General features: G+C 40.6%; 1 protein-coding gene across 4 annotated transcripts in view; it reads left to right on the top strand.

The window, feature by feature from the left end:
• The window catches only part of rcor1 (REST corepressor 1), a 202789-nt gene that overhangs the window by 176743 nt on the left and 5129 nt on the right, over positions 1 to 20917 (top strand). For 2 of the 4 annotated variants that reach the window (XM_048537059.2, XM_048537055.2), the window contains 6 exons: positions 7810 to 7931; positions 12247 to 12331; positions 13920 to 14117; positions 16895 to 16972; positions 19746 to 19803; positions 19910 to 20139. In XM_048537059.2, the coding sequence (XP_048393016.1) occupies positions 7810 to 7931; positions 12247 to 12331; positions 13920 to 14117; positions 16895 to 16972; positions 19746 to 19803; positions 19910 to 20139 (771 nt within the window). The remainder of the gene's footprint in view (positions 1 to 7809; positions 7932 to 12246; positions 12332 to 13919; positions 14118 to 16894; positions 16973 to 19745; positions 19804 to 19909; positions 20140 to 20917) is intronic. The other 2 variants (XM_048537056.2, XM_048537057.2) reach the window with 2 other exon arrangements.

Below are 20917 nucleotides of genomic sequence, written 5' to 3' on the forward strand. Positions count from 1 at the left end.
CCTTTTCCCCCATCTATAATTCTTGCCCTGTGGCATATTCCTATCCCTTTCCATTGCTGAAGTAAACATAACCGAATTATGGTCACTCTCTTCAAAGTGCTCACCTACCACTAAACTAAACACCTGGCCTGGTTCAAGACCAAGTGCCAGATCCAGTATGGCCTCCCCTCTTGTCGGCCCTTCGACATTCTGAGTCAGGAAACCCTCCTGCACACATTGGACAAAAACTGATCCATCGACGTACTAGAGTTATAGCATTTCCAGTCAATGTTAGAGAAGTTAAAGTCTCTCATAATGACCACCCTGTTCCTTTCACTCCTGCCCAGAATAGTTTAGCCGATCCTCTCCTCCACATCCCTGGTACTTTGCGGGGGCCCATTTAAAAAAAACTCCCAGCAGTGTTACCTCTCCTCCTGTCCTGTTTCTGACCTCAGCCCATATCACCTCAGTAGACGAGTCCTCATCAAAAATTCTTTCAGCCACCGTTACACTGTCCTTGACTAACAAAGGCCACCCCCCCTGCCCAACCACCACCACCACCTTCCCTGACCTTAATGAAAGATCTAAACCCTGGAACCTGCAACATCCATTCCTGACCCTGCTCTATCCATGTCTCCGAAATGGTCACAACATTGAAGCCCCAGGTACCTATCCAAGCTGCAAGTTCACCCACCTTATTCCGGATACTCATGACATTGAAGTAGACACACTTCAGTGTCTACTGACAGTGAGGTCCTGCCCATGTCCTCCCTACGCTCATCCTCCTGTGTACTAGGACTGCACCTCAGTTTCCCATCCCCCTTCTGAGCTAGTTTAAATCCTCTCAAATAGCACTAGCAAATTTCCCACCCAGGATATTAGTGCCCCTCTGGTCTAAGTGGAGACCGTCCTGTTTGTAGAGGCCCCACCTTCCCCAGAATGAGCCCCAATTGTCCATGTACCTGAAGCCCCTGCTGCCCCCCCCCTCCGCGCACCGTCCCTACAGCCTCGTGTTCGGCTGAAATCTCTCCCTGTTCTTTGCCTCGCTATCACGTGGCACGAGTAACAAACCAGAGATAACCACTCTGTTTGTTCTAGCACTCAGCTACCACCCTAACACCCTGAAATCCTGCCTGACATCCCTATCCCTCTTTCTGCCTATATCGTTGGTGCCTATGTGGACCACGAGTTGGGGCTGGTCACCGTCTCCCTTCAGGACCCCAAAGACACGATTCGAGACATCACGGAGCCTGGCACCTGGGGAGGCAACACACCAACCGTGAGTCTCTTTCGTTCCTGGCAAACCTTCCTTCAGTCCCTCTAACTATTGAGTCCCCAGTGACTATCACTGTCTTCCTATCCCCCCTTCCCTTCTGTGCAAGAGGGACAGACTCTGTGCCAGAAAGTATAGTAGGGGTAGAGGTTAGATGGACCTTAGGATTAGGGTAAAAGTTTGGCACAATACCATGGGCCGAAGGGCCTTTACTGTGCTAAGATAATAAAATGTGAGGCTGGATGAACACAGCAGGCCAAGCAGCATCACAGGAGCACAAAAGCTGATGTTTCGGGCCTAGACCCTTCATCAGAGAGGGGGATGGGGAGATGGAACTGGAATAAATAGGGAGAGAGGGGGAGGCGGACCGAAGATGGAGAGTAAAGAAGATAGGTGGAGAGAGTATAGGTGGGGAGGTAGGGAGGGGATAGGTCAGTCCAGGGAAGACGGACAGGTCAAGGAGGTGGGATGAGGTTAGTAGGTAGCTGGGGGTGCGGCTTGGGGTGGGAGGAAGGGATGGGTGAGAGGAAGAACCGGTTAGCGAGGCAGAGACAGGCCGGACCGGCCCCGGGATGCAGTGGGTGGGGGGGAAGAGCCGGGTCGGTTGCGTGGTGCAGTGGGGGGTGGGGACGAACTAGGCTGGTCTAGGGATGCAGCAGGGGAAGGGGAGATTTTGAAACTGGTGAAGTCCACATTGATACCATATGGCGGCAGGGTTCCCAGGCGGAATATGAGTTGCTGTTCCTGCAACCTTCGGGTGGCATCATTGTGGCAGTGCAGGAGGCCCATGATGGACATGTCATCTAGAGAATGGGAGGCGGAGTGGAAATGGTTTGCGACTGGGAGGTGCAGTCGTTTGTTGCGAACTGAGCGGAGGTGTTCCGCAACAGCAACTCATGTTCCGCCTGGGAACCCTGCGGCCATATGGTATCGATGTGGACTTCACCAGTTTCAAAATCTCCCCTTGCCCTGCTGCATCCCTAGACCAGCCTAGTTCGTCCCCTCCCCCCACTGCACCACACAACCGGCCCAGCTCTTCTCCCCCCCACCACCACCCACTGCATCCCGGGTCCGGTCCGGCCTGTCTCTGCCTCCCTAACCGGTTCTTCCTCTCACCCATCCCTTCCTCCCACCCCAAGCCACACCCCCATCTACCTACTAACCTCATCCCACCTCCTTGACCTGTCCGTCTTCTCTGGACTGACCTATTCCCCTCCCTACCTCCCCACCTATACTCTCCTCTCTACCTATCTTCTTTACTCTCCATCTTCGGTCCGCCTCCCCCTCTCTCCCTATTTATTCCAGTTCCATCTCCCCATCCCCCTCTCTGATGAAGGGTCTGGGCCCGAAACGTCAGCTTTTGTGCTCCTGAGATGCTGCTTGGCCTGCTGTGTTCATCCAGCCTCACATTTTATTATCTTGGAATTCTCCAGCATCTGCAGTTCCCATTATCTCTCTCCTTTACTGTGCTGTAGTGTTCTATGTTCTATGAAATGTACCATCACAATTTATAATTGGTATCACCATTTTCCCAGTGAGCTTCAGTAGTTGAGGTTTGGGGCCCTTCACATCATGCTTGCAAACATTCTTGAATTGAGCAGTGGGTATTCCACTGGTTAATTGACCACAGTTGCCTAATGATACAAATCTTTGGGGAGGATTCTCTAATATGGGCATGTCTGAGCCAATGACACTGCCTCTGTTAAATTGCTGTGTTCATGATTTTTTTGCCCAAGCAGGATACACCCATAATGTGCCACTGATATCGTTACTTTGATACATGGGAGGCTGTCATGTTTGAAACTGTGAAACGTTCAGGAATGCACTTTCTGATGACTGGTTGGTGTTGCCATTTAGGCTGTGGTATGTGCAGTGTGGGGAGCACAAATGATTGTGCATTCCCATGATGACTGGGTCTTGTTACCACTGTTAAGACTAGGTGCTATGACTCTAGCTTGTGCCAATATTTGCCCTGATGGAAGGTTTTTGTTGTGATGGAACTCATTCAGGGCACAAAGCTCAAGAAGGCATATGAACTTACCAGCAAGTGGCAGGAGTAGGTTATTTGGCTCCTCAGGCCTGCTCTTAATAAGATCGAGACTGATCTAATTGTGATCTCAGCGCCACGTCATATACCCCAATAACCCTTGTTTACAATGATTCTCTCCTTCCCAGTGCTTTCAAAACAAAACATTTCAGCTGTTTATTTGAGGAGGAGAACTCCAAAGAGACTGAAATCGAGAAAATTTCACCTTCTCTCTGTTTTAAATAGGTGACCCCATATTTTTAAAGCAGTGCCCCCACCCTAGTTCTAGGTATTCACCTACTAAACATCCTCACTCTCCACGGGAGTTGTACCGGAAGATTGGAGGGAGGCAAATGTTGTTCCTCTTTTCAAGAAAGGGAATAGGGAAATCCCTGGAAATTACAGACCAGTCAGCCTTATGTGTGTGGTCAGCAAGGTTTTGGAAAGAATTCTGAGGGATAGGATTTATGACTGTTTGGAAAAGCATAGCATGATTAACGGGAGTCAGCATGGCTTTGTGAGGGGCAGGTCATGCCTCTCAAATCTTATTGAGTTCTTTGAGGAGGTCACGAGACAGGTTGACGAGGGTCGAGCAGTGGATGTGGTGTACATGGGCTTCAGCAAGGCATTTGATAAGGTTCTCCACAGCAGGCTCATTCATAAAGTCAGGAGGTATGGAGTATAGGGTGATTTGGCTGTCTGGATTCAGAATTGGTTGGCTGACAGGAGGCAGAGAGTGGTTGTAGATGGTAAGTATTCTGCCTGGAGGTCAGTGCTGAGTGGTGTCCTGCAGGGCTCTGTTCTTGGGCCTCTGCTCTTTGTAGTTTTTATAAATGACTTAGATGAGGAGGTTGAGGAGTGGGTTAGCATGTTTGCTGATGACACAAAGGTTGGAGGTGCTGTTGATAGTATCGAGGGCTATTGCAGGCTTCAGCGAGACATTGACAGAATGCAGAGCTGGGCTGAGAAATGGCAGATGGAGTTCAACCTGGATAAATGCGAAGTGATGCATTTTGGAAGGTCGAACTTAAATGCTGAATATAGGATTAACGGCAGGATTCTCGGCTGCGTGGAGGAACAGTGGGATCTTGGTGTTCAATTGCATAGCTCCCTCAAAGTTGCCATCCAGGTGGATAAGGTTGTTAAGAAAGCATATGGTGTTTTGGCTTTCATTAACAGGGGGATCGAGTTTGAGCCGTGAGGTTATGTTGCAGCTGTATAAGACCCTGGTGAGACCACACTTGGAATATTGTGTCCAGTTCTGGTCGCCCTATTATAGGAAAGACGGAGAGGGTGCAAAGGAGGTTTTTCCAGGATGCTGCCTGGACTGGAGGGCTTGTCTTACGAGGAGAGGTTGACTGAGCTCGGACTTTTCTCTCTGGGGAGAAGCAGGAAGAGAGGTGACCTGATCGAGGTGTACAAGGTAACGAGAGGCATGGATAGAGTTGATAGCCGGAGACTTTTCCCCAGGGCAGGATTGACTGCCACAAGGGGTCATAGTTTTAAGGTGTTGGAGGAAGGTATAGAGGAGACGTCAGAGGGAGGTTCTTCACCCAGAGAGTTGTGAGCGCATGGAATGCTTTACCAGTGGTAGTCGTGGAAGCGGAGTCATTAGTGACATTTAAGTGACTGCTGAACATGCACATGGACAGCAGTGAATTGAGGGGAATGTAGGTTAGGTTATTTTATTTTTGGATTAGGAATATTCCACGGCACAACATCGTGGGCCAAAGGGCGTGTACTGTGCTGTACTTTTCTATGTTCTATGTTCTATAAGAGGAAATATCGTCTCCACATCAACCCTAACAAGTCTGTTCAGAATCTTGATTGAAATTTAAGTAACCTCCTCCTGTTAGCTGTGGCAGATGCATGCCTATCCTGTCTATTCTTAACTCCTAAAACAGCCCACCCATTCCAAGTATTCGTCTGGGAAGCATTCTGTGAATCTATTCCAATGTATTTAAATAAGGTGATCTATACTGTTCACAATACTCCAGGTGTTTCTCTGCAGTGCCCTGTGCAATTGAATCAAACCACCTCCTTTCTTTTCTATTAAATTCCACTCGATGAATGAGGGCATTCTATTCCTAATTACTTGCTGCAGTTACACACTAATCGTTTGCCTTTTGTGCTTCAGGCCACCCAGAATCTATTGAATGTTATCATTTGATCTTGTCTGATGTATTACAGTTGTGGAACATAGGCTATATATCAGTGTTCCAGTATGTGCATTGAATTCACCCAGCCACCTTGCCATTTTGAAGAGTTTCTCAGTATGTCATCTCGGATATAATAGTGCTGCTCTTTTTCTGAGATGCTGGCTTGCGGGCAGATATGGTATTGACTACACTTCTCTCAGATTATAGCTTCAGGGACGTGCTCACAGTTGCTCTTGACTGCTTAATTGATTGTACCAGTTGGTTGCTCACTGGAGCTTGTACCACAGTAGTCTTCAATGTACTTTTAGTAAAAGGTTGGTTATACCTCACTATAGAGCCTGTCAGTTCATCTGGTTTCCCTGTGGAATGACAATATCATGGTCAACTTGGACCGTCTTGCATTACCTTGCTTTGGATTGCAAGACATGGTTTATGCTGGGACACATTATCTCCAGATCCGCTTCCAAGTGGAAAGGGTTGCTTTTATTTTTTTTTATGTAAAGTGAGGCTGTTTAGATTGTGCAGACTTGCAAGCATCTGCCCCTCTTCAAATCTTATAAGCTGGTACCCAGAGAAAAAGACACTATACACCTAGAGCCATGTTGATTGCAGGAGCTGTCAGAAGGTGATGTAGGAGACATACCTACTGCCTAATGCAATTCCACTTCAGATTTTGGGTTAGGTTTACTCTCTTAACCATTTAAATCTTGTTAATATGAAGGCATTAACTACTACAGGATGTGAATTACCAGAGAGAGGGGTATCAAGAAATGGCATGCTCTGAGGTCAATATCATATTTATTTTGCCAGACTGATGTTAAATTATACAGATCAACCAGGTCAAAAGAACACATTTTAATACTTGCATAATGGTAGTTTATTTTCATAGAAATCAAAGTATTGGCATTTTGTAGAATGGCATCAACAACATGGGTTCAATTCCTGCACCAGCTGAGGTTACCATGAAGGACTGTCCTTCTCAACCTCTCCCCTTGCCTGAAGTGCATGACCCTCAGGTTAAACCACCACCAGCCAAATCTCAAATGAAAGAGCGGCCGTATGCAATCTAGCAGTCAGGTAAGACTAGGTGACTTATATGAGCTGGGACTGCTGAGAAACATTTTTCAAATGTTATGTCTAAACCTTGGGATTCTGTTTGTTTCGTTGAAGGTTTTCAACCATGTGGCTCAGCTGAAAGTGGCTAGGCCTGAAACTGAGTTACAACAGACTATTATCACGAGATCATTAAAATCAGCAAAAAAAACATGCATTAATGCATGAATAATGAACTTTTCAAACAATCAGGAGTTTCTTTTTAATTTAAAGAAACGTTAATTTTTTTATTCGTTCGTGGAATGAGGGGTTCTCTGGCTAGGCTAGCATTTATTGCCCATTCCTAACTGCTTAAGAGGACAGTGAAGAATCACCCACATTACTGTAGGTCTAGAATCACAAGTTGGCCAGGCCAGGTAAGGATGGCAGTTTCTTTGCCCAAAGGACGGATATAAGTGAATCAGAAGTTTTTCTGACCATTACCTGTGGATTCATGGTCATTATTAGATGCTTAATTCCAAATTATAAATATTGTAGATGCTAAAGCAAATGTTTGCTTTAATGGTTGGCTCAAGTGCCTCCCACACTGCATTGTGAAAGACTTCCAAATGCAGGGATGAGTTGTTCTTTGCGTATATTTTTCTATAATCTAATCAGGGGAGTCGATGGCCTAGTGAAGGAACTTAAAAAATCTAATTCATTTCTCTTCTAAACATTTAACTGTTCTGCTCAACTATTTTTTTGAAAGGTACTGTCCATGTTTATCTCACCAAAACTGGTACCCCGATACAAAAGACTGCTCTTTTCACTTAAGAACACGGATAATGAGTGTTGAGGGGCAGATTGACAATAGAAGTGAAATGCTCAACCTCTGCTCTTTTTAACAGATGTCATTGACAAAGAAACTGATCTCTCCATAGGCCTTCATCCAAACACAGGATTACCAAGACTGGCTAATGCTGCTGCCGCTGGCCTAGTTGAAATTAACTAGTTCAAAATAGGGATTGAACTAGTCTTCAAAGAAGATACATTTACCTGTTGAACTGAGTCATTTTCATTTGTATTTTATAAAATTCAACAACAAGAGCGGTAATAGGCCATTCGAACCTTAAATGTTCTCTGCCATTTGGTACCATTATGAATGATCAACAGCCCCTCTCCTGTCCTACCCCTTGACTACTTGGCTCAAAAATCTATCGTTATCTTAAACACAGTCATTGACTGAATATAGACTTTTAAGCTTGATAAAACCGCCACAGTTAAGCACACTAAGTGGATTTTTGTTAAATAAAACTTGTTAACCATATGTGTCTCCGCAGTTGCCTGACAAATCCATAGCTAGTCTGGTGAAGTTCTATTACTCCTGGAAGAAGACACGGACCAAGACCAGTGTAATGGATCGTCATGCTCGTAAGCAGATGAAAAGGGATAAGGAAGGAAGGTAAATATTGCCGGACCAACTCCCCACTGTTTAGCACAAGTTGCTAGAGTCCCAGAAGGATCTGTTACTTATTATCTGACATAAAACACCAGTGTAAATAAATACTTCAGAATGATGAGGCATCAATGTTTGACAGTTTGCTTCCTGAATAAAGTATATGGAACTTACAAAATAGGTAATTTTCCAAGGAAGTGCAGCCCATTTACACTGTGAAAGCATACCTAAATACCTAATTTAAACATGTATCTAAAGTGTGAAATGAAGAGGTAACCTTTTAAAATTTAACAGTTCTCCTTTCCATAAAAGTAATTTTCTATCGCTATTCCTTATTGAAGAACATTTTGTCTTTTCAAGGTTCACTTTTGTTTATTTCTTCATTTAATATCTTTCTGGTGTGATGTCAGGTGTGAGGTTTATATAAATATAATTTAGTTCAATTTTCTAATTTGAACTATTAGCTTGTAGGCTTTGGTTTGCACAAATGAGGGGAATTTAATGGTTAAGCTGCCAGAATTTCTGGAGTCTTTTATCCTCTTAAACCAGCATGAGAGAGGGTTCTTCAGGTGACAATTTGTTTGTATTGTTTTATGATTAGAGTGAATATTGAAAAACATGAACTTGTTTTCACTTTAGAATGAGGCTTTTCTTGATTTTGATTGGGGAAAGACCCAAAGCTTGTCTACATTGTTGGTTGGAGTCAGATGTAAGACAGTTTTTCTTGAAGAGCAGAGATAGGTTATCTCATTGAAAGCATTTTGCTTGAAATTCTCAGAATGGAAGTGTTTGGTTAGACCCCTGAAGGTGTCATTTAAAACCGAGCAAGTCTAAGCTCAGTTGTGTGACTAATAATTACTCCTTTCAATTCCTGATTTTTAAGTTATGGATGTGGTGGAAAAGGCAATCCCCTCTGTTTGACTGCTGTGAAATAATGGTAGTGGGGTAAATAGGATCACATTTTACTGGCCCTTAAGATCTTTCAAAATTGTGTTCTATGAATTTGTTTTATTTTATTTACCTTAAGTTTATTATGCAAAATAAATTTGATTTTTATTGTAAAACCAGAACTGCAGCATTGTGCATTTTGTTTCTGTGAAACACAAATGCATTAAATGAAATGTATTGAAAAGTATTAAAATCTGCCAAGCTGAACTTCATTCTGAGATCTGACTTGTCCAGCAGTAACACAAGCTGGGCTCTTGGTACAATGTTTTAAGTGTGATGGTTTTCCAAAAACTGACTTTGTTTGTTTGCAGAATGATTTCAATTTCTGAGTACAGGGAGTCCCTGACTGGTGAACATCTGACTTACAAACACAATCCCATACAGGATGTAAATTTAAAATCCTGTCATATGAATATTTCCTGTGCTTACAGCTGCTTCATATTGTCCCACGTTGTATTCTGACTTGCATGCAAATTGACTTATGAACAGACTCCAAAACGGAACCTGTTGGTAACAAAGGGACTACACGTGCCAACATAAGTGTCGAAATGCTCCCATTATTTCAAACATTTTTTGGGTGGGAAGGGGAAATGCAATTAAGCACACTTTGAGTTTTCCACCCCGTGCAACACTGAGTGGCTCTGAAAGCAACCAGGTGTCACTAAAAGAATTATGAAAATGCACTGCCCTGCTCAACTAAAGTGCCTATAAACGTAAGTCACTTTGAAATGTCCAGCAGTTAGATTGAATTCATTCATACATAGTAAATGTTAAGATACGTTCTATTGGAACGTCAGATTTCCTCAAATATCTTAGTTTGTCTTCATTGTAGTGAAGATAGGTTGCTCAGCATCCAGCATGCTGAAACATATCTTTTGATTCTTTGATATCTCACAGCCGCGTTTATTCCATTATAGCATCTGTGATCTGAATGCCAAGACTTAAACTTTCCAAAATAGCTTCAAACTTTGTATATGCTGGCAAAGACCAACAAACTAACATTCAATTTTGCTGCTTCAGAATTTTCTGATTGCACTTGTGCAAGATGCTGCTGCTACCCTTGCCAACCGGATGAATTAGTTGTGCCAAAAGTAAGTTGGCAACAGATTCTACCTTAACATACAGGTATTCTTGAGAACTCCACAGTTGTCAGTTATTACCACAGTCTTCTGCTTTATGATGTCATATTTTGGTCAAACTTGTGCATATTTTCCTCGGCGCTCCAGTCGTCATTTTTTTTTTCAGGTCATCATCTAAAAAACTTATTGTGACTTCCAGGAGTTCCCAATTACCAGAAGCTTGCTTTTTCCTCCCAGTTATGCTAATATAGACTATTAAGGAATAATTTTAATTTAGCATTATTTTTCCTCTTACTGTTTCATATTGATGAAAACTCGCATTCTCCTTGGGTGCGCATATAAAGGAGCATATCTTTATCACTTAATTAAGTTTTCTGACCAATGAATTCAGAAATTTTATAATTCCCTCTGTTTTGAATTCTCTGTTCTAACGATACTCCCTTGTTTGCAGATTGGTTTTTATTGTTAATGTTCACTTAGACAACAGGTTAGATTGTGAGTTATTAATAGTATTTAGTTGCCAGCCAGGAATGTTTTGTACCTCTGCATGAATAAATTTTGACTGAGTTGATTGACAGAATTAATTGAATGTGACCTATTTGTTTGGAAAATACAGATTCAAATTAAAAATGCAGATAGCTATTTGAAGAACTGCTAGAACTAAATGGCCTATTCCTATTTCTATGCTCTTTCTGAATTAACAAAATTACCACAGCATTTTGTGATTTTTTTTCTGCATAGATAGATTTGAATTAACGTAACTTTGTTAATATTAAGAAGTGAACGTGCCCGTTTACCACCCAATCAGTCTATTCGTGATCATCAACAGTGTGACCCAGCAGCGATAACCTGGTCATTAACATTCAGTTTGTGTTCTGCCAGGGCCACTAATTCCTGACCATATACTGCTTTGGTCCAAACATGGACATAGAGTTAAGCTCCAGAGGTGAGGTCAGAGCAACTGCCTCAAAGATCCCTGGCAAAACTGGAGTTAATGGGAATTAGAAATTGCTGTGCTGGTTATAGTCATACCTGGCACAAAGCCAGATGGTTGTGATAGTTATAGATCAGTCATCTCTGCTGCAGGACACCATGTAGGAGTTCCTTAGGGTTGTGTCGGAGGCAAATCATCTTCAGCTGCTTCATCAATGACTTTGATCATGAGGACGGAAGTGCTGGTGATTTAATCATTTGTGGCTCTTCAAATAATGAAGCAGTTGGTGTCCAACAGAATTAAGACCTGGAGTAACATCCAGGCTTGGGCTGATAAGTGGCAAGCAACATTTGTGCCACACAAGTGCCAGGTGATGACCATCACAAGCAGGAGAAAATCTAACCACCACCCCTTGATACTCAATAGTATTGCCATTGCTAAACCTCCCAACATCAATGTCCTGGAGATGGCTATCAATAAGAAAGTGACTAGTCATATACGTTATGATGGCCACGAGCAATCAGATGGATAGGAATTCTGTGGCAAGTAATTCTCGACCTGTCTTGCACAGCTTATCCACCATCTTCTGAAGCTCAGGTCAGTTGTGAGGTGGCCTCCCTCCACTTCTCTGGATGGTTGTAGCTCCAACAGCCCTGAAGCAGCCTGTTTAATTAGCACCTATCCACCAGCTTCAACATTCATTCCCTTCTCCACTGACACAAGTGGCAGTGTGCCCACCATTCCCTTTACATTGTGCGACCATTCTGATGTGGTGTTCATGGCGATCGGTGTTACTGCGGTATTGACTGGAAGTACTTGCCATGTTCATGCCTTGGAGGCCCACGCAGCCTTCAAGAAAATCAGAGGAAATGCTGCGTGCCATCTACAAGATGTCCTGCAGCAACTTGCTAACACCTTTAACAGCACCTTTCAAAGCTGCAACCCCTACCAACTTGAAGGACAAGGGCAGCAGATTCATGGAAATGTCATGACCTACAAGTTCTCTCGGCATCCTGAATTGAACGTGTATTACCATTCCTTTACTGTTGTGGGATCAGAATCCTGGAACACCCTAACAACATGGTGGGTGTTTCTACACAACAGGGCTGCCGCAGTTCAAAATAGCAGCTCATCACCACCAATTGGGGATGGGCAGCAAGTGGCCCCTCAGTTGGTGATGCTCACATTCCTGAGAGTGAATTTTTAAAAAACCTGCAATGCCAGAACTTAAAACCACATTGTGTTCATTGAGGCAACTTTTCATTTTTGATCAAGACTGTTGAGTAACTTTTCTAATGAGTATTGTTTGCACAGTAACTTCAAGCTCAATGATTGATTTGTAAGTTGTCATCTTTTGCAGTGGTGATGAGATTGAAGAATCCAATGTGAATGCAGCTAGTATCCTTGATAGTGAAATTGAGCCAAGCAAAGAAGCAAAAAAAGAGGTCAGTTGATTTAATTTTATAAATTTCAAATTAGCTGCACACATCACGGCTGTATTGTCTTAAAAAAATGTTGGATAGAAATTGATTTTAATCAACCTTTTAGATTTTTACCAGAAAATAGATACTGTGAATTTTGAAATTTGTAACAATGACCTTATGTGTATAATGTTACTTTTAAAACTCAAATACAGTCCTGATGTGATATGACACTACATACATTTTAGTTGGTGGTACACTTGCATGTCTGCATTTCAGCATTTGTCCCAGATATCACTTACTTCAGTTAATAATCAAAGTGAAGCATAGTTTACAAATTGTAATAACTAAGTGGGATATTTCTGAAAGCTAATTTACATTCTTGTGGATTCAGTTTGTTGAATTTAAAGAATTGCATTTGTTAATGACTTACGGAATTAAGCTATCACATGAGCAGGGTGCGCGTTGTATTTTAATCACTATTGTACTTAAAAATTGATAAGCTTCTGATATATCTCTTTTTAGAATCCGGGAATTTCCTCGTAGTCGACAACTAGTTTGTCAGATGAGATATGGGGGTGGGAGGAGATGGTTTTTAATTTATTGATCAAGCTGTTCAATTTGTAAGTAAATGAAAATGCACTTGCAGTTTTTAAGTTTTATATCTTGCTTTCTGTTTTTAAAAACAATAATAACTAGATTTTGTGGTTACTTTTTCTTCTGGATCTCCTGTCTTGAAATGATATACAAATTGACTTATTACATTTCTCAAATTTAGCCAACTACCTAAATTTAAGATGACATTCCTTCTCCCATGCAAATTTGAATTTTAATGTTGATTTTTAACAGTGATTTAATCGTGTATTGAAGCACTACTATGAGTAGTACCTACTGTTGACTGAGCTAGCTGCAGGATCCCTTAAGATATAGGAGCAGAATTAGGCCATTCGTCCCATTAATTCTACTCCACCAGTCCATCATGGCTTATATGTTTCTCAACCCCATGTTCCTGCCGTCTCCCTGTAACGCTTGATCCCTTTACCCAATCAAGAACCTATCTCTGTGTCTTAAATGCACTCAATGACTTGAGCTCTGCATCTCTCTGCAGCAACGAGTTCCATTGATGAGCCACCCTCCGGGTGAAGAAATTCCTCCTCGTCTCTGTTCTAAAGGGTTGGTTATTCACTCCGGAGCTGTGCCTTCAGGTCCTCGTGACCCCTACTAGTGGAAGCATCTTCTCGATGTCTGCTTTATCCAGGCCTCCAAGTATTGAGAGTTTCAGGAATCAATTGTTTTTAGAAGCTCCTGGCTTGCATCACACTTAGTCAAAATGACTTGAGTTAATCTTTGTAGAATAATATTCAACTTGAGCTTTCAGAATTGAAGATTATTTTTGAAAAGCTGATTCCATGAGTAATTTCAAAAGGCGTTAGTCATTTGGTTGAGGATGAGGAACTTGAGGGCTGTGGATAAAAATGTGGAGCTAGTAAATTAATCAAAGTTGCTTTTTCGGAGACAGCACAGGTGAAATGAAACAAATACTGTAGCTCTCTCCTGTTCTTTAAGATTCTGATTCTGCACCTTGTGACTTTAATATGCCTCTATCTTATAGCAGGGATCTCAAACTGTGAAAAGTGTCCCACCAAAAAAGGACACAAGGACTGTTCAAGGAAAGCAAAGAATAAGTCAGAAGCCTCCAAGAGGGATGTTCCTGATTCAAGAGGATCTTGATGCGTTATCTGCAAGCTCTGGTGCTGCTAGCACAGTTCTCCGACAGCTTGATATGGAGTTGGTCTCACTTAAACGTCAAGTAAGCTCTGCAGCTTGTTCATTTCAGTTAATTTCAGAATTCCTTTCTAGTAACTTCTCGCAAGCTTTTGAGTATATATGCATAGTATTGTGCTTACGATACTAGAATTCCAGCAGGGAAAATTAGTTACGTTTATCATCAGCTAGGATCATTCCTGCTTTTGGCTATTAGACTGGACCATCAGTTATAAAACCTGCAATATCATTAAGTATTGCAATACTTAATGATTTCTCTGCTTGCTTTTCCTACGTAAGACTAAAAGCGTAAATGCACAAAGGTGTGGATGGAATGTTTAGGTACAGCTAGATCATAGCTGTGAACTATTCCTGACTCTCTTTTTTTAAATATCTCTCTTGCATGTCAATTCAAGATGAATGACACCTTCATTAACCAAAAAAATCTCCTTGCTGTTCCCTGGCCACTTGTCTGATTTAGGCTGGAATGAAGCTAATTAATAAACAATGGAGATTATTATTTTCTCAGATACACTCAGTAAATTTTTGAAAGAAAAAGTCTGATGGAAATGCAGATTACACACTAAGCTAGTTCCATGCATGTGTGGATCATTTGCAAAATTAGATTTATGTTGATCAATCTCTGAATGAAATAGTTTCTGCAAAAATGTTTGACTTTTATCATTTCAGAATAACATTTATAAAAATTGTTTTCACGTAATATGCATTAATGAACATTTTGATTGGATTGACTTGAAACAGCAATTAAATGACATAAATTAGAGAATGAAATTATTTGATATCAGTAAACCCAAACAGCTGTAGATGCTGGAAATCAAACCTAAATAGAAATTTCAGGTCCAGCTCTCAAGAAAGGTCAATGATCTCAAAACGTTGCTGCCAGACCCGCTGAGTTTTCTCAGCAATTTTTGTTGATGTAATTAATAGCATTATTTTCTGTATATATCTGTCTTGCAGTGTAGTCAACAAGGGGCGAGTTATTTGTAACTAGACCAAAAATTTCTGGACAGATCATCTAGGCATGTTTATTCAGAGGTGTTGGGCAGTCTTGAGCGTCTTTAGGTCTTTGATATTGAATGATCTGCACAGTAAATTTCACAATATCTGGCTCCAAATTGGAATGCTCCACCAAACAGTGTATCCAATTCCCAATACAAATGCGCTTTCCCTGAGGGGCGTGTATAAAAAAAGCTTCTGAACTGTTATAAGGTTACAAAAATTTCCTTGTAAAACACCATGCAGTGACTTGCACCCAAGCATTAAAAGTAAGCGTTAAAAACAGCATTTATAAATTTCAAGTGGTGCTTAAGCACTCCAGGACTTTACCAGTGAAAATCAAGTACCGGTTTGAAACACCTTAAGTCCTTACATTATCGTAATAACAGACACATGGACTATGTCAAAGTGCTGCCTAGAATATTTAGGGGCAAAAGATCAGAATCGTGTTTTGAATTTTGACAGTTTTTAAATATATATAACAGGGTTCAAAGTAGCTCTAAGAGATGTTGTTGTCCATCTGAAATGATTGTAAAAGTACTGGCTGCAATCTTGCCCCAAATAGGTGAATTATTACTTAGTGTTAACTGCCATCTTTGATCTACAGGCACCACCCAATCCTGGTGCTTGCTGGAGAAGGCAAATTTTATTATATTTACTATTGTACAGTGCTGACCCAATTGAGTTTCAATGGAACCTACCCATGTGACTTGAAATATCAATATATTTGTACATTTCTTTAATGTCTTAAGGCAAGATTTGAATTGTTGTGCCACTTTATTCCAAAGTTAAGTGAATATACAGTTATGCTCGATATATAAAGCAGCAGTTGTGATCAGGTTTACTTAATCAACATATGTTAATGTAACAGCATGAAAGTTACATGCACAATGTACTAGCCTGCTTCAGTGGGGTCATTTTGTTTGTCTTATAAGATGGCTCTGAATTTTGCTTCCATGAGCATGTCTTTTTTTGGAACATTTCTTCTTCAACTTTGGCTTCTATTGCAAAGGCTTTTTAGGTATCTGAGCTCGTCCTAAATTCATGAGTAATTAAACAGAACATAAAACTTTACCACACAGGAAATGACATATTTATCAATTATGGAAACACAGAGTTGCTTATCTTCTCAAAGATTATGTATAACATAAATGCAGAGTCATGATAATCTTAATTACATGTCATTTCAGACCTGTTTACAAGAAGAATATCATTATTGCTGTTCTTGTAAAATAGATTTCAAGTAATTCTTAAATTTGTTCAGTAGAAAAACAAAGTTTTGAAACATATACAGCCCATGAAGCCCTGTGATTTGATGCCCAACCATTAGGCTGATTTCACAGAATGATGCAGCATAGAAGGAGGCCATTCAACTCATTGTGCCTGGATAGGATATTATATGCTGTAAGCTACGTTCTTTATTAGATTCAGGGACAAAATAGCTACTGTTCACACCATTGATTTACCATCATTGGTGAACTCTACACAAAAGTGTTTGTGTGTGATGTCCAGAGCAATCAAGTCACCTTTGGATCTGGGGCTAATGGACTGCTAGCACTTCACTGCTTTAAGCTTATCCATCAAGAATGACAACTTGAGCAAGGTGAAATAGTACATTGTGTCCTTGGAGATGTACACCTGCAAGGAGTTGATGGCTTCAGAAACTAAGGAGAGAAGAAAATGATCATGCTTTGCCTGTCTCCTGTAGTGCTACTAGGAGTATAAACTAAATCTCTCTTAGTCTATCTTTGACAGTTTTATCAGTGACTCTTTTTTTTATTGGGTCATTAAAATCTAATATTCTAGATCCAAAATGTGAAACAGATAAATGGTGCTCTCAAACAAAAATTAGACGGTGGGATAGAGGAATTCAAGCCACCTGAGGTAAGGAACTGTTCACCTTATTAAATAAAATCAAGGAATAGTATATATTTGCCTGTGCCTGCCCAGCATACTATGAATTTTAAATTGCAATAAAGCCCATTCTTCAACCAAATAACCTTAAGAATACAGGGTGGGTTGATGGCACTCTTTTGAACATACAGATAGGTAAGCCTTATAGCCCTGTTTGTTAATATTATCCGTTAGTCTTTTGTTTGCTCTCTTGACATAACTTTTGTGACCGAGCAACATGATTGCTTCAGGTAAGCTAGTTCTGTCAATGATACCTAAGCGAAGACTGACCAGTATCCTGACCCTGTGTGGTTATCACTAACGAACAGTGTGGCAGGAGTAACAGATGTATGCTTGAAAGGATGGTGAATTCATCTGCAAAGAAGTTATAATTAGCATAAGTCCACCTCTTCACATGACCAGTTTTATTTTTAAACTTAGGAAATTATTTTTGTGTTATTTGTGCTAATTTTCTCTCAAGACTATTGACCAATGCAAAGAATTGCGTTTGATCAGCAGTTTAAATCTCAGTACCCAAACACCCGCATTTCCAACTTTTTTGTGTGAAAATGCTTCCTGATTTAGCTCCTTAGTGGCCAAACTTGTTCATTACGTATCTTGTTCTTGATTTCCCCACAAGAAATTGTTTCTCTCTCTATTCCTCAAATCACCTTGATCGAATCACTCCTCAGTTTGCTTTATGTGAAAATAAAAGCCAAGTTTGTGCAACTTATTCTCCTAGTTTAAACATGCCATGTTTGTACTTGAATCTGTGCAACACCTGCTTTCAGACAGATATATATTTGGGAGATGCAGTGCCCAAAATTGAATGCAATATTTCACATAAAATCTAATCAAAACACCATTATGAATGAATTGTAGGGTTTTCCGTTTTGATATTCCAGCCCCCTTGAGATAACTTGCTGTTAACTACTTGATTTCCTTTTGCATATGTTCATAAGCTTCTGTTGGTATACATATCTAGCTACCTAAACCCCTCTGCTGCTTTACAGTTCCTAGTGTTTTGCCGTTTTGAAAATGTTGACTTACCTTTTTTGGGGTCAAATTGGATGTTCTCCATTGTACTACAATGTGATTTTTGTTGACTTACCATTTCGTAACTTGTGCATTACTTGTTCCCCCTAATCCAGTGTCTGTTAAAGTTTGCCGATAACAATTTTCTAATCCTTCACCCAAGTTATAAATGAAAGTGGTACTTTGAGGTCCCAGAGCAGATTCTTTGGGACAAGTGCTGTACAAATATCCTATATAACAGGAGCTACACAAGTATTTTTCTGTGTTGTTTCAGCCCACCAATCTTTTGTACCTTTCTTCTTCCCCAACATTATCTTCTATTTACCAATCAATTTAATTTCCAAGTCAGAAGGCTACCTCCTATTTGTGCTTTTGTTCGTGATATTTTGTGTGAAACCTTGTATGTGGTTTTGGAAGTGCAGACATTTTTTGAAGGAGGGGCGGTATTTACGGGGCAGATTAGCTTGAGGTTGAAATAAGCTGTCAAAATGGAAGAAGTCCACGAATTTTCTGACATGCAGAGGAAAATAGTGTGGCACTTGTCAGAAATTTAGCAACACTTTGCATGTTCAGCATGCTTTTCCACCCCTCAGAATCTCAGCTTTAGGTTAGAATGATGTGGGAAATTTGAAGTGTTTGAAGAAATGAGGACCCTACTGGTAGTCGATGTGTTTCGAAAAGCCTTTATTGATGTATTTTCCAAACTCTCAAATTTTCAACTTTTTTTAGGCATGTGGTCACCATTGTGGTTTTAATGTTGATTAGAATACAGATTTGCAGTAAATAAGAATTGTTTAAAATGTACAATTTAGAGCACATACCTGAATTATTTTCTGTTTTCAGTAGCTCTCTGCCTCTTGAGTTACAAGATTGTAGGTTCCATCCTTGATCCATTCCCAGTTCAAATGTGGACTGACATTGAATGTAATGCTGATTTTGTTTTTTTCAATTTGAAATCTGCTGTTTTTCAGGAGACATATTTAAAGCAAGGTCCTGCCAACCATGTTTAAGTGGACTTAAGTCTCCAAAAGTATAAGTAAGGGCAAAATAGTCTTGTGCAGTACTGGTTTCAACATTCTGTGAACAGTTTTGGCCCCTGTAACCAAGGAAAATTATACAGGCATGGAAGGTAGTCCGTAGAATGTTCAAAAGGTAGATCTTGATTTTGAAGAAATTGTTTGAGGAAACAGGCTGTTCTCAGTTTAAGAGGCTATTTTATATAATATACATGTATGATTCTTGGAGAATTTGACACAGTAAATGCTAAGATATTCATCCCCTTATGGTCAAGCCTAGCACCAGCAGATATCTCAGATGATGAATTTCTTCTAAGGTTAGTGAATCTGTGGAATTCTTACCACAGAGATCTGTGAAAGTTGGATTGTTAAGTATATTCATGGCTGAGACAGATTATTAATTAGTGAGGGGATCCAGGATTATGGAGAAAAGGCAGAAAAGTGGAGTTGAAAGTTATCAAACTAGCCATGATCACAGTGAATGGTGGTGCAGATTCACTGGGCTGAATGGCCTACTTCTGCTCTTGCTTCATTTGGTCTAATTATTGATGCCAAAATATATTAAAAAGATACATTTTTATAATATTTATCTTTGTAAAACATTGCTGCCCTCAAATTATGCTGCCAAATTTGCCAAAAAAAAGACTCTCCTTCAATAGTAAGTAATTAGTTGTGGAATACTTTAAAACTCTAAATGCAAATTTGCTCTTTAGGCAAACCAGAAAATTAATGCTCGTTGGACAACTGAAGAGCAACTATTAGCTGTGCAAGGTAAGTGAGCATTATTCTTGGATTTATATTTCAGCATGAAATGAAAATAAGAATGTTAGCTAAAATATTCTTCATTGTGTTTAGTCAAGTTCTTTCTCACCCACAGCAATAAGGAAATATGGCCGGGATTTCCAAGCTATTTCAGATGTAATTGGCAATAAGACAGTAGTACAAGTGAAAAACTTTTTTGTGAATTATCGCCGTCGTTTCAACCTTGAAGAAGTTTTGCAGGAGTGGGAAGCAGAACATGGTAGCAGAGAAGAAAGTGCAAACATTGCTGACAAACCTCAAAACTCTCCAGATGTTGTTATGAAACTTTCTGAGGAGGAGGAAGAGGCAAGTCCCTGTCTATTGCGTTTTAAATACTTGATTAGACTTGAATGTATTGCATTTTGGAGCCTGGGTAAAACATCCGTGACAAGAATGTGTGTAGCTCCTAAAAGTGGAATACCTGTCTTTCAGTTGGCAATCTCTTTTTAATTGTGGCCAATCCATCTAACCTGCACATCTTTGGACTGTGGGTGGAAACCAAACCACCTGGAGCAAACCCCCACAGACGTGAAGAACGTGCACACTCCACACAGACAGTCACCTGGGTCCCTGGTGCTGAGAGGCAGCAGTGCTAACCATTGTCCCACCATAGCACCCTCTATTGAATCGTACGTTTTGATAAAGTGTCCTCTTGTTCTTAACTCCATTGAATACAAGTCCATACAACTCAATGTTACTCCATTAAAATAAAAGATCCCCCCCATATCTGTGATCAAATGAGTGAACCTTGTCTGGTCAGCCTCCACTGTCCATTTTTCCTTGGATAAAAGGAATAAATTGTTGACAATATTCCAGCTGTTAGATGATTTACTTTTATAGTTTCAACAAGACCTCCCTTTTTTAAAACTCTAATCACTTTGAAATAAATGCGCGATATTCCATTTTCTTTTCCTGTTTCCTGTTGAACTTGGATTCCACCCAAACCCTATTTGTTACAATTTTTTTGGGATTCTTGATGTCAATCCTGAATGCAACTTTAATGTCAGGGGCAGTCACTCACACCTCCCCTCAAATTCCATCCTTCTGGAATAATAAAATCTAGTCTGCTCCACAGAGAATCAGC

The sequence above is a fragment of the Stegostoma tigrinum genome, chromosome 10 (genome assembly GCF_030684315.1).
Source record: "Stegostoma tigrinum isolate sSteTig4 chromosome 10, sSteTig4.hap1, whole genome shotgun sequence".
Lineage (NCBI taxonomy): Eukaryota > Metazoa > Chordata > Chondrichthyes > Orectolobiformes > Stegostomatidae > Stegostoma > Stegostoma tigrinum.